This window comes from Miniopterus natalensis, chromosome 2 (genome assembly GCF_054644295.1).
Source record: "Miniopterus natalensis isolate mMinNat1 chromosome 2, mMinNat1.hap1, whole genome shotgun sequence".
Lineage (NCBI taxonomy): Eukaryota > Metazoa > Chordata > Mammalia > Chiroptera > Miniopteridae > Miniopterus > Miniopterus natalensis.
The window spans coordinates 6,079,969-6,091,996 of NC_142082.1; the positions used below are offsets into that span (position 1 = coordinate 6,079,969).

At 46.0% G+C, this 12,028-nt stretch overlaps 2 protein-coding genes across 2 annotated transcripts in view; one reads left to right on the forward strand and one right to left on the reverse strand.

The window, feature by feature from the left end:
• Nucleotides 1-338: 338 nt before the first annotated feature.
• LOC148093626 (uncharacterized) lies at nt 339-1,768 on the reverse strand. Its single transcript, XM_087813398.1, is given in 4 exon segments — nt 339-790; nt 869-882; nt 1,045-1,661; nt 1,664-1,768. Coding segments are annotated over 4 exon segments (1,188 nt in total).
• The window catches only part of TENM3 (teneurin transmembrane protein 3), a 539,046-nt gene continuing 528,447 nt past the window's right edge, over nt 1,430-12,028 (forward strand). Inside the window, exon 1 of the mRNA XM_087814069.1 lies at nt 1,430-1,491. The gene's annotated coding sequence lies outside the window, so the exon portion shown is untranslated. The remainder of the gene's footprint in view (nt 1,492-12,028) is intronic.

Sequence of the window (12,028 nt, forward strand, 5' to 3'; positions counted from 1 at the left end):
CGAGTTACATGGGGCGCCCGTGGGTGGCCGGATCGCCTGCTCTGAAGCGGAGGGTGGGAGCTGGAATACAAACGCTCAGAGCGCACTGGTCTCTGCCCAGCTTCCGAGGTCAGGGCTGGGGCGCCCCGGACGCTAATTCTCAGCTACACTCAGGGGTGCCTTCAGGCGCCCCAACAGGAGCCACCCAAGCTAGTTCACCCCAAGCAGGTGCGCCCCAGCCCAGCCGCGACCTGGTCCTGGAACAGAAAGGTGCCTGCAGGTTCTAGGGGAAGGGGAGGGGGCTCGGGGAGGGTTGCGGGGCGGATGTTCCAGAATTCCCGAGGAGCCGGGACTTCCAGCTACCCAGGTGGGCGCGCCTCACACCAGGGCTCGCGGATGGAGAGCGGGGAGCCGGAGTTTCGGAGCGAGCCTAAGTGAGTGGAAAGCGACTGTCTGGTGTCTTGTGGAGAGCAGTAAACTTTTATTTCCTCCCCCGGAACGGTCAGAGCAGGGGTGCTGTTCAGTGCTAATGAGGGGGGGAGAGAGGGGGAGCCTGTAGCGGACTCTAGATTCCATCCCCGGGCAGGTGCGCCCAGGCTGGAGGTCCTCGAGTTTCCACCCCGGGGCAGAACCTGCCCTGTGACACCACGGGCGGGGGCTGGTAAGGAAGTCTGGGCATTGAGAGTCCCCTCCCCCGTCCGAAAGTCATCGGAGCTTTTCAGTCTCGGACGGGAGGACACTCGGGAAGGGAGGGCGCAGGCCCCTCGCCCGGGCTGCGTCCAGGGCGGGCCGCCTGCCGGGGGTGGGCATCCTTAATCGCACCCTTGGGCCTCCGGCGCCGTCTTCCCGGCAGCGTCCCGCGCGCCCACCGCTCGGCGACTCGGCCGACCTGAAATGCCCACCCTGCGGAACACCGAGAAAAGCCGTTTTCTAAGCAGGTCAGAGGCTTTCCTGACGCACACAAGTGTTTCCACTTAGGTCCAAAGCAATGACCCGCCCCCGCCCCCGGCCCCTCCTCCTGCCCCCGGAGATGAAAAGCCCCCCCCTCCCCGCACACGCACCTACCCGCGCACTTTGCGGGTGCGAGTGAATTTCAGACGGCGCTGCAAGTCCGTTCGCGTGTGCGGGCGGCGGCGGCGGACCCCGGGTCCCCAGCGGAGCCGAGCGCCGGGGACAGCCCGTCGCCCGCGGGAGGCGTCGTTCGGGGTGACCCCGAGCCGCCGGGCGCAGGGGCCGCACTGATTGGCCGGCGCGGAGCCGCCGCGGCCCGAGCCCGACGCGCCGGGGGAGGGAGCGCGCGAGGGCGGGGCGGCCGCGGTCCAGGCCGGCGAATCCTGGCCGGCGGGGAGGCGGTAACCGGGGAATCGCGGCTTTTGAATAAAAAAGAAGAAATAAAGTACCTGTCGTCCTGACCAGCGGCGGGCGGAGGAGTCCCGGATTATAAATGCTCGCGGCCGGATCGTGCGCGCCCGGGACTGGGCTCTCCCGCGACCCGCGCGCGGGAAGCGCATGGTAGGCTCCCCTCCTCGCCCGGCGCCCGCGCTCGCACCCACGGACACGTGGACGCGCCTGGCTCGGGCGCCCTGGGCCCCGCCGCCCGCGAAGGGCCAGGACGCCGCCCGCCGGCCCGCGCCCCGCGCCGCGCCCGGCCTCCCTCGCCGTCTCCGTCCTCCCGCCCCCGGAGCCCGGCACCGAGAACTCCGCTCGGGCCTCGGCAGCCGAGCGGGAGCCCGAGGGGCCGGCGGGAGGGAGAGGGGGAGCGCGCGGGGAGGAAAGAAAGTGAACTCATTGGCGCGCCGCGCGCCGCCCGCCCCTCGCCGCGTCCCAGCCCGCGGCCCGCGGTGGGCACGGAAGGAAGTTGTAACACTTGCTGTTCTCTCCCCTCCCCTCGCCCCCCAGTCTCCCCCACGCCGCTCCCTCCGCCGGCCCCTCCTCCGCGCCCGGCTGCTTTGAATTTGGCCACCGCGGCCGTGTGCGCGCTGCTCCGTGGACGCCGCGGCGGCGGCGGGGCGCGAGCGGGCGGCGCGGGCGAGGCAGCGGTAAGTGCGGCGCGGCCGGCGCGGCCCCGTTCCCGCCGGGGTCCTGGCGCCCGGGCCGCGGCCGGCAGCGGGAGGGCGGGCGGGCAGCCGCGGGCCCCGAGCCGCGGCGGGGGCGGCGGCGAGTTGGCCGGCCCGGCGCCCGCAGCATCCCCGCGGGCGGGCGCAGCCCCTCGGCGCCGGCCCCGCGCCCCCGCCCCGCCCCCGCAGCTGACACCTCCGGCTGCCGGCTCAGGTGGGAACTTTGCCCGGCCTCTCGCGCGAGGGGCTGGGCGCCGCCCGGGCTCCCCCCGGCTCCCCGGGTTCCCCGACACAGGCGGCCCGAGGCTGGGCGCGCGGTGGGGGCAGGGATCTGGGTGAGCCCAGCCTCGCGGTGGGTGCTGCTGCTGCGGCGTCCTTGGAGACGGTGTCGGACCAGATCCTGCGGGGCGCCCGGCGAGCCGGGGAGCCCGGGGATGCGCCCGCTTTCCCGGGAAGTGGGGGGGGAGGCTTCTCCAAGTACCGGGGCGCCAAGTTGGGGAAGGAGCGAGGGAAGGAGGGCGAGGGGTCGGGGTGGCGTGCGCGCTGGCGGATCTCGGCTGCAACTGGATCTGGAAACTCTGGTTGGGGCTGGAAAGAGACAGACGAGACCCTGAACTGGGCATTTAAAAAAATTATAGGTCTGCGGCTCGATCGAAGTCTGTGTCGCGTTCTGCAGCCGATTGGAAGGCGCTTCCAGCGGTTCCGGTTGAAGAGGGTCAGCCTGAGCTCGGCTGGGCGCCTTAGGGGAGCCTGGGTCCCATGCCTGCCGCGCACCTGTAAGGTGGTCGTGGGGGTAACTGCCGCTGATTCTCATGGCCGACGATAAAGAGTCGCGAGGAGTTGCATAGACAGCAGATTCATTTGTTTTCTGAAGTCACTGTGATTGAAAGCAAGGGGAAGTTTCCAGGTACTTTTGGGTCAGAGCGATGGAAGTTGACAGAGAACTGTCCGGGCGCTTCTCACAGGGCCCCGCGCAGCTGGGATGCGCCAGGGCAGGACTGTCTCTGTGGCACCGTTTCTTACCTCCTGATAATGCATTTGTCAAACATTTGGAGACTCTGGCAGAAGCCACAGGGTGGTCTTTTCATTAGGAATAGGAATATGCTCAGACATTACCTTTCCCTTCTGTTGTCATAAAGGGGGGGAAAAAAGAGGAGACAAGACTGGCCCCTTTGGAAAGCTTGGAAGAGAGCCCCGAAAGGTGGTGGTGCACCTCAACAGAGCTTGACGCTTTGGTCCCTTTAGTGAATTTGTTTAAAATGTGAAGCACACCCCATCCCACCCAGTCGCCTACCTGGAGAAGTATTCGTGGTGTTTCTAGCATATTAAGGACAGGGTTTAGACTTTAGTAACTATAATTAAATTCATTATGGGTTTTAATATTTCAGTCGAGACGGAAGACTTTAAGAATACCCCAACAATCTTGCTTTGTGCATTTCTTAATGCATTTTTAGTTATTGAAAACTTCTAGCTTGTGTCTTTTAATATAGGAAATTCTTACGAGAGCCTCGAAACTTTCAATTTGTGATTCTCAATGCAGAGCGAATATTTAATTCTTGCTCGGAGAGAGAGAGGTTAGTTCAGGAATAAGACTTGCTAATCCCACTTTAAAATGTTATAGCATTCACAAATTATTCCTAAATTCTTCAAAGATAGGGGTTCATCAGGAGTTTGGTAATTCTATTGTGTGCTTTAGGATTGTATGTCCCTTCTTGTTACATATTTCTTAACAATCTTGCCTTTTTTTCTTACATGAATTTTAATATCCCTCTTACTCAAAGGTACTATTTTTTTCCTAGGAGAAAATATACTTTATTTTAGATAATTTTACAAAGAATATATATGTCCTATGAAAATGTAGTTCCTTTGAGTAAAACAAATATATTTTTATATATACTATACAATTTATATGAAAGAATGTACTTATTTTCTAATAACTGTGCCAGTGCTTATAAACTTGGAAAATATATTAGCATCTTGTGCCAATAGCATTCATGTTGGCAACCCAGAGACAGAGACTATCGACCCTAACGAGGATTGCTTGATTATTTAAAATAAAGCCGATAAGTTTAGAGGAGTTACAACTTTTTCCATATTGAGTCATTTTGCATACTGAGTTTATTTTCTAGAAAGAAATGTTTTAGGTAAATTACAGAGGCTTTCCTTCCTATAATCTTGTAGGCGTGTCACGAGTCTTTGCTTAGAAAAGGGAACCTGCTCTATTAGGGTGAAAACAAAGAGAGAGAAGGATTCTCATCTCTGAATAGAAGAAGCACCCAAACAGAGTGAAAAGTCTTCCACTGATTCAAAAAGAACACCCAGCTGAGCAATAATAATCCAGTTTTCAAGTTCAAGCTCGTGATTCTCTCTGTAAAGAGTCTAAGCGAGTTGGAAACCAGGCAGAAGTGCATGGCTACCCTTGTGGGCAGAATGACCTGTCAGACATCCCCGGTCGGCTCAGCTTGCTGTGCAAAGACCGACGTCTCTGCCGTGGCTGTGCAAGTGTGTTTGGAAATGCTGAAGTTTGTTCCACCGAGAATGGTGCTGGGAAATGAGTCCCGGAGACTGTCCTAGCCTGGTGGCAGGCAGAGCGCCGTAAAGACAACGTGATTAGTTTATTAATGTTGATCGTGTTAATTAGTACATCGCCTCCTTTCTGTTAAACTTTATGTCACCTCTGAAACATTTCGTTTCTGGGTGGCTGAGGAGTGTCACTAGGTGTTACGCGTCCCCTTACCTGAGTCGGTGTGTTCGGCAGCTTTGATGACCTGCCTGTCTTTTTCGGGACAGCCCGCAGTGGAAGCCTGTTAAGCGTATTCAATCGCATGTTACTTATCTGCCCAGTGTTTCCTTTTCAGAGCATACTTTTGTAATCAAACTTTTACTCTGACCCACACAGTCAGTCATACATCCCTTTGAATTTGCAGTTAAAGGCGTGCTCAGTTTTGTTGTGGAAAGGTGGTTCCAGAGAAAAAGTTGATGCCCATGGAGGGTGGAGAAGCAGGCTGACAAGCTGGCCCCGTGCTGCAGAGCCACACCGAGGTTCCAGCAGCCCAGCCCTTAAAATTATGTCACAGAAGCTTCTTTGAGGACATGTTTAAAATCTGATTTTAGAGATATCAGCTGTTTGAAAGGTCCTGATGGAAATTTTGTGCTAAATAAAAACACACACACAACCTCTGAGTTTCAAAACTGATTAATTGTTGTGTCTTATGGAAACTGATTTATTTCATACTTTTTGATACCAAGCATTAGCATTACGAAGCTCTCTTCCTAACTGAGATGAATGTTTCTGAGCAAAGCAGTGGTTTGGAGAACTGCATTCATTTTAAGTGCTGCTGTAATCAATTTTAGATGCAGCATTCCACCATGGATCAGCTCGCATCCAAACCGGCCTTATTATGTAGAATTAACTTGTTGGTGATGGATTGTAATACTTCTGCATCTTGAGAAGTCATTTGTTTCCAAGCAAGTGTGATGGCTTGTGAGAGTTTCCAAATATTGCTTCTCATAATTAAAACATCCTTTTGGGGCCTTAATTTGAACTTCCGCTAAGAATTAGACGAAGCACGGGGAGTCGGTGCATTAATACATTTTCAGCTAAAATAGCCTTTTTCCGCCCCAAATACTGTATGCCCCCAAGGTTTATTTTCTTGCTCTTCAAAGGGTTTTATGGTCCTTTGAGTCATAATGGTATATCTTATGTGGTCCCCCCCCCTTTTTTGTTTATATCAGCAGTCTGGGTGAGTTTTTCAAGGATTTCTTAGACTTGTAGCTCTACATCTTGTGCATGCATCTCAACTTTACTTCACAAGGTGGTAGGTGTAATCCCGGCGATGAAAAATAATGCACGTGGAGGTGGTTCCTTACCCCCTGGAAATCCGCGAGGATGGTGAATCCTCTCGTCCCTACTGTGAGGTTCGCGTGCGTTTCTTAGTTGTGTCTAGCAGGCCTCCGCTGCATCAGCTTTTTAACCTGCACTGAAAGACCAGGCGTGTTAAGATTTCCTCTGGCTTTGGTCCACGTCGCGTTGCCTTCTGTGATACGTGCTTGTAGTCTCAATAAAATAGAATATTAAAGGTGCAGAATAGAAGATTGATTTGGGTAATATCCCACTGTAGCTATAGTACAGAGGATTTTTAAATAAAGATGGGACTGCTTTATAGAGCATATGAAGTTCCCACAGTGACGTTCTCGGCTTTTAGGAAAAACAAAACTTGGTAGAATATGTGTTTATTATATTTTAATTTTCTTCTTTGTAATGACAGATTATTTACATGGACTTAGTGTATCTCTGGTTAAAAACGTCCATTTAAAACAGTTTTAAAGGTTAAAATAATGCAACTTCAAATGCCATTTCCATAGCATTACTTTAGCCAACCTTCAGAATATAAACTATGGAAACACAAACATGCTCTATGATACTTACAGATGTTTCAGATGCCAAAGCTACAACAAGATACATTCATTTGAAAGAACCCTGAACATTTTTTAAATGTCTTTGATTAAATGGCTGCATAGAATTCTTGTGAAAGATAGGAACCCTGTTCAAATCTGTTTCTTTCTACTCTAAACAAGTCACTGTGCAAATTAAGTTGGTATCCCAGGACATAAAATGATTGAAACCATGTCATACAATGTATCATATAATAATAATAATAATAATAATAATGAAACTTCCTACTTATTGATACTCTGCAGTCTTAGAAGAGCTCAGGCTGGGGTAGCACTGAGTTTTCAAGCAAGTTTGTGGTAGGTGGCAGTCTTAACAGACAACGAGGCCAGTGAGATTGTCTCTGGTTCTAATGTGTCCGGAGCCATGTGGAGTAAGCATCATATTACCAAACTGTGGCCACAGTCTTTTTTGCAAGTTTATGAGTTGATAATCACTTATGGAGATGTGACCATTTCAAAAATCATTTTCCCCATAATGATAGTCGTCCGGCTCACTCTGAAGCATGCAAAAAAGAGATTATCACCCCCTTGAAAATGAAGTGTTTTGAGAATCCCTAGTGTATAGAAGGGTGTTCCCCAAAAATGAATACACACTTTTTCTGATAGTTCAGTTGATGTTTCTTTCTTTTCAGATTTGACCCATTGGAATTAATAATTATTCAAAGTGTGTATACATTTTTCAGGACACCTTGTATATTCAAACCTGTATGTTCATGTTCAGTTATGTGAAAGTTACTGTGGGATGCGGTTTGTTGATAAAGTGTTTTCAGATATTGTGGAATACTTTTTACTTCTCAGAGAATTTGGGGAAGAGCGGGGATGATGCCATTTAGTTTGCCTTGGAAAGGGGTCATATTATTTTATAATAATCAGCTGTATTATAACTGGTCTCCTGGGTCTGCTTCAGAACTGGAAATACGAAGAAGAAAGAATGTGAATTATTGTTTACAAAGAGGTGGCCCTTTGAGCATCCTCTGTGTGGAGCAGTGAGTTTGGTAGAAAAGCAGTCTAGAAAGGGCACATTTGGTCATTTAAGTTAATTGAGTAAGTACAGAAGAAAATGAACCTCTAATTTTTTTGCTTTTGAGTATATGCATTTTAAACCCTTGCATGTGAATGCAACCATCAATTTTTTTAAAAAATCAAACAAATTGCAAATATTGTACACGGTTATTCATATTTTTGGAGAAAAGAAAATGTGTTAATACCTGTATTTTAATAGATATGCTTTATTTGTTTATGGGACTGAACACTTTATAATTTATAATTTTATAATCTAAATTTTATAAAGAGACTTAAAAAACAACATTCCAACTATTTTTAAAGATCATTAGGAAGTAACTTACAAGGTTACTTCTCTTTGAAGACAAGGTTCATAATCCATAGATTTTAGTAATTCTGTCTTTTCTTCTGTTACTAGGTACAGTTGCCAGAATTCTCATAATTCAGATTGCCATAATTTAGGAAGAAATTATTATTACTCCTTCAGTCACATTCTGGAGAGCTTCTGAGTAGTAGAATGACATGGATTTGTGGTCTCTGCTTTCCCGGGGGGGGGTGGGGATTCCTTTATTGCCTTTATTGGAAAGGGTTATTCCATCTTGAGTTAAGTTAAGCTCAACTAATATTTTATGAGTCGAGTCGCGGGTGCCCTATCAGGGTGAGGAGGTGAGGCGTCGTTTCAATAACAGGGACAGTTCCAAAGAAGAGCCCTCCCTCCCTCAAGATCAGCGTCTGGCTCCCGTGCCTGAGCGGCTGTCCGGAGAGCTCCTGCCCTTGGACGCCACGCCGAGGTACGTTGTGCAGACAGTGATGGGCACAGGGTTGAGATGACCTCAGTGTAATTTACAACGAGAAGTGCGTGAAGAGCCTCGTGGGTTCGCACGAAGCACATGCAAAGGTGTTACTTTGGGGGTATGTTCAGGTCATTATAAAAAGCAGACCCACAGAAAGGCATGCTTGCTGTTCTCTCTTTCGTAGTGTGACATCTACGCTGATCCTTTTATCAGGGAATTTGGAATTTGTCAACACGGAGGTGGGAAAAACTGGCAAGGGATGATTCTTTTCAATAGTGCTTTGGGGAAGAAAAAAAAAAAAAAGCTGGCACAGAGCTTGTCACTTAAAATAACTGAAAACCAGGAGGAGACAGCTGTAAATTTTATTTCTTTCTGAATCTATAATAACTTCCAGCTAAAAGAAGCTGTCAGTCCTAAGTTCAGATCTGTGACTTTGCTCCTCCGAAGAACAGAAAGAGCATCTTGAACAGTTGTTTGTACATTTCCCTACATTTATAAGGAAAAATGAAATGGATATTCGAAAATGTAAATATTTTTCCTTTGCATGTTGTGTAATGAGAGTGGTGAGTACAGGCAAAAAGAATTCAAACAGTAATCTAGTTACTGAAATAAATACAGAAGAGTGACTCACGAGGATATCAGAAAGCAGTAAAATGTATAGTGTAAACCAGCATATTTTGTCTCTTCATTGTCACAAAACAGGGCAGGATGAGCGTCGCTAGTAGTTGGAGAACGTGGCACAACTGAAATCGCTGAAAAAGTCACCCTCTTCATGTTCACTGAAACTGTAAGAGACATTCCGAGAGAGTTAGGAAGCTCTTGAAGGTAACCTGACCTTCTCGGGAAAAGAGAGTATGCCTGCTGCCGCCCAGAGCTGTCGATGGATTTGGGTTCAGAACGGGGTGAAGGCCGGAGGACACTTCTGCCAGGCTACTTTTGCTCAAATTAATACAGGACAGGCGGTTTCCAGCTCTGCTGTATCTCTAAGTTGATATTTCTACTCGGAGTTCATTTTTAATTTGTCTTTCACGAGGGTGCTGGCATATTTAGCATTTAAAGTAAATTCCAATTGAAACAAAAATTAAAGTTACTAGTTGTAGGTAAATCGTACCTGTCAAACCAGAGTTGAATCCTCACTTCTTGTGCTGCTGAACAGCTTTTTCTTGTCCCTGTGAGTAGGATCTCCTGTTCTGTGTTTCTTAGTGATTGAAAAATTAAGTAAAACTCTTCCTTACTGTGACTTTTGTCCTAGAATTCACAGTCTCTGAATGACGAGACTCTGGCATGACGACAAAATTTGTAAACAGTGTTGCCATGTTAAGTTGATTTGCCAGTAAGATTTTTTTTCTTTAATTGTTACTAATTTTAATAATCACATGTGTGGAAGGGATTTTGAATCTATACTTTACCGAAGACAAAATACTTCTTTAACATTTTCTGTGCTGTGCTTTGATCGTGATATAATTTTCTACATTGTTTCAGTCTGTATTATAAGTGGTACAGTGTATGTATAGTGTGGTAACTTTAAAGGAAAAGAAATTCATTACAATGATATAATTTTAAATTAATATATTTTTAAATTCTGCATGGAAGGATCTGAAGCACAATATATTGTAGCTAAAAATACAGCCTCAAACAGAGAAGTCCTCATTTTATATATTTTCAAATTTAAATATTTTGTTTCACTAATGATGCATATGAATAAACTCTAATCATTTAAATTATGTACACTTAAAACTTTTATCTTTCCACTAATGAGAACCTCAGGTTTTTTATATGGATAATACACTCTGTAGTTCATAATTAAGGAATTTAAAAATATTAGTAATCAAAACATACACTAATTTAAGTTTTTAAAGTAACCTAAAAGGAATTAAGATGGTTAGGTAAATCTAGAAATCATAAAAATAATTTCACAAATATCCCACCTTACATAACCTTCACACTTGGAAAATCACATATTAATATCCATATAGCTAACCCCAAAGTTCTTTATTACAAAAAAGAAAGGTGAGTGGTATGTTTGTATTATCCGTAAGTCACACAGCATTAATGCATTTGTAAAACAAATACTACATTTTAAGGTACATTATTTATTGCTATTCTGGTTTAAAGTAATCTCAATAAAATTCATATAAACTTGCATTTCATTTAAGTATGATCTTAGCCAGTTAGGTCATCCCTTACTCAGCGCAGCCATAACAGAAGTCTGATCTCTTTTTCTTCAAGTTTTATATAAAATCTGCACCTTCCAATAAATGTGCAGGTGTGTGATGTTTCTGACAAAGGAGAGAGCTGAAGGAGAAGGCTGGTTTTAGAAGAAGCCACCAGTGAATTCTCACCTCGTCTGCTGAAAGTAGCTTTTAGAAACTGGATTGCGCTCCAGATAAGAATTTTAGCATATCAGGTTTGGTGAACATTAATTTACCCATGGCAAGGAGGAATGTGAATTACTTGAAACAGATCATTACTGTCTCACTTCTTGCACTTAGGTGTAATATAAGGTATATGAATTGGTTGCATAATTACCACCTGCACATTCAAAGACTACACTGTACCTTGAAAGTCTTGAAGGCTAAAGAAAGCAAAGTATTAGTAGCTCTCAGCTTTGGAAATTGTTAGCAACGTAGGCCTCTTAGGGACTGCTTTACTTTTTATTATTTTGTTTTTACCTTTTAAAAAGAATCATAACTTCTAGGGTAATTTTTATCATTTAATTTTAAGTCTGCAGCAAAACCACTTGATTTAGGGATGGATGTAAATTATTAGGGCCCATGCATTTTTTTCCTCAAAGGCACGTATCACAAGGGTTTCTGGGTGAGGTTCTGCTTCTTTTAGGATTAAGAATCATTGGTATAAATCGCTAATTTTGGAGGAAGAGAGTTACGTAGTTTTTAAGTCTTCGTTATTGCTTTTAAAAGAATACCCCGTGGGGAACGGGAAGCTCTGTGGATAAGCTGCCGCTCTTTGATGGGGGATTATATATTCTCCCCGAAATCTGTGATTCCGGAGTCTATCGCACAATAGTTTTATCAAGTAGCACTAGGCTAGCTTGGCCGTCATTTCATTCCCTTAAAAAAGTTAATCGGTTCTTTTCCTGAATTGAGTATTTATGTGGAATTTGAGTCTAAATATATATTTTACGCATTATTAGATTCAACTCCTAAAATGCAGAGGTTAGTAAGTGATGCAAGATAGTGGAGCCAGAAAAGTCTGAAGGATGCTTTCACATGTGTACACGTGACCCGGGAGTTGATTGTCGCCGGTACGTGGTCAGTTACATGGTTTGCCTAGTTGTCACTAAAGTCTGGAGGGTCTGGGTCTGGTTGAAGTTCTGTGTAAGCCTTTCCCGTGTTAGTTAAACTGAAAGCAGCTTGAGAAAGAAAGAACAGCATCTGGAAGTGAAGCCATCCCATGGTGTGAAGGCTAGTTAGTTTTCTCTGAACATGCATGTAAAATAGGGTCTTACAGCATGCTTTCATCATGGATTAAAAAGGAAAAGGTTGTTGTGTGGTGTGATTTTATTCCCATGTAGAGTGAACAGTTTCTTGCAAAGCACTTAAAGTTTGATAAAAGCGTGTGTCATATTCTAAGGAGACTTTTTTTTTTTTTTTTTTAGTAAAAGAAATGTAGTGAAAATTGAGTGGTCAGACTGGACAGTTAATTGTATTTCTTTTTCTATCAGTTTTCATTTAATCAATCAAATAGAACACAACTTATCCTATTAAAATATAAAATGTC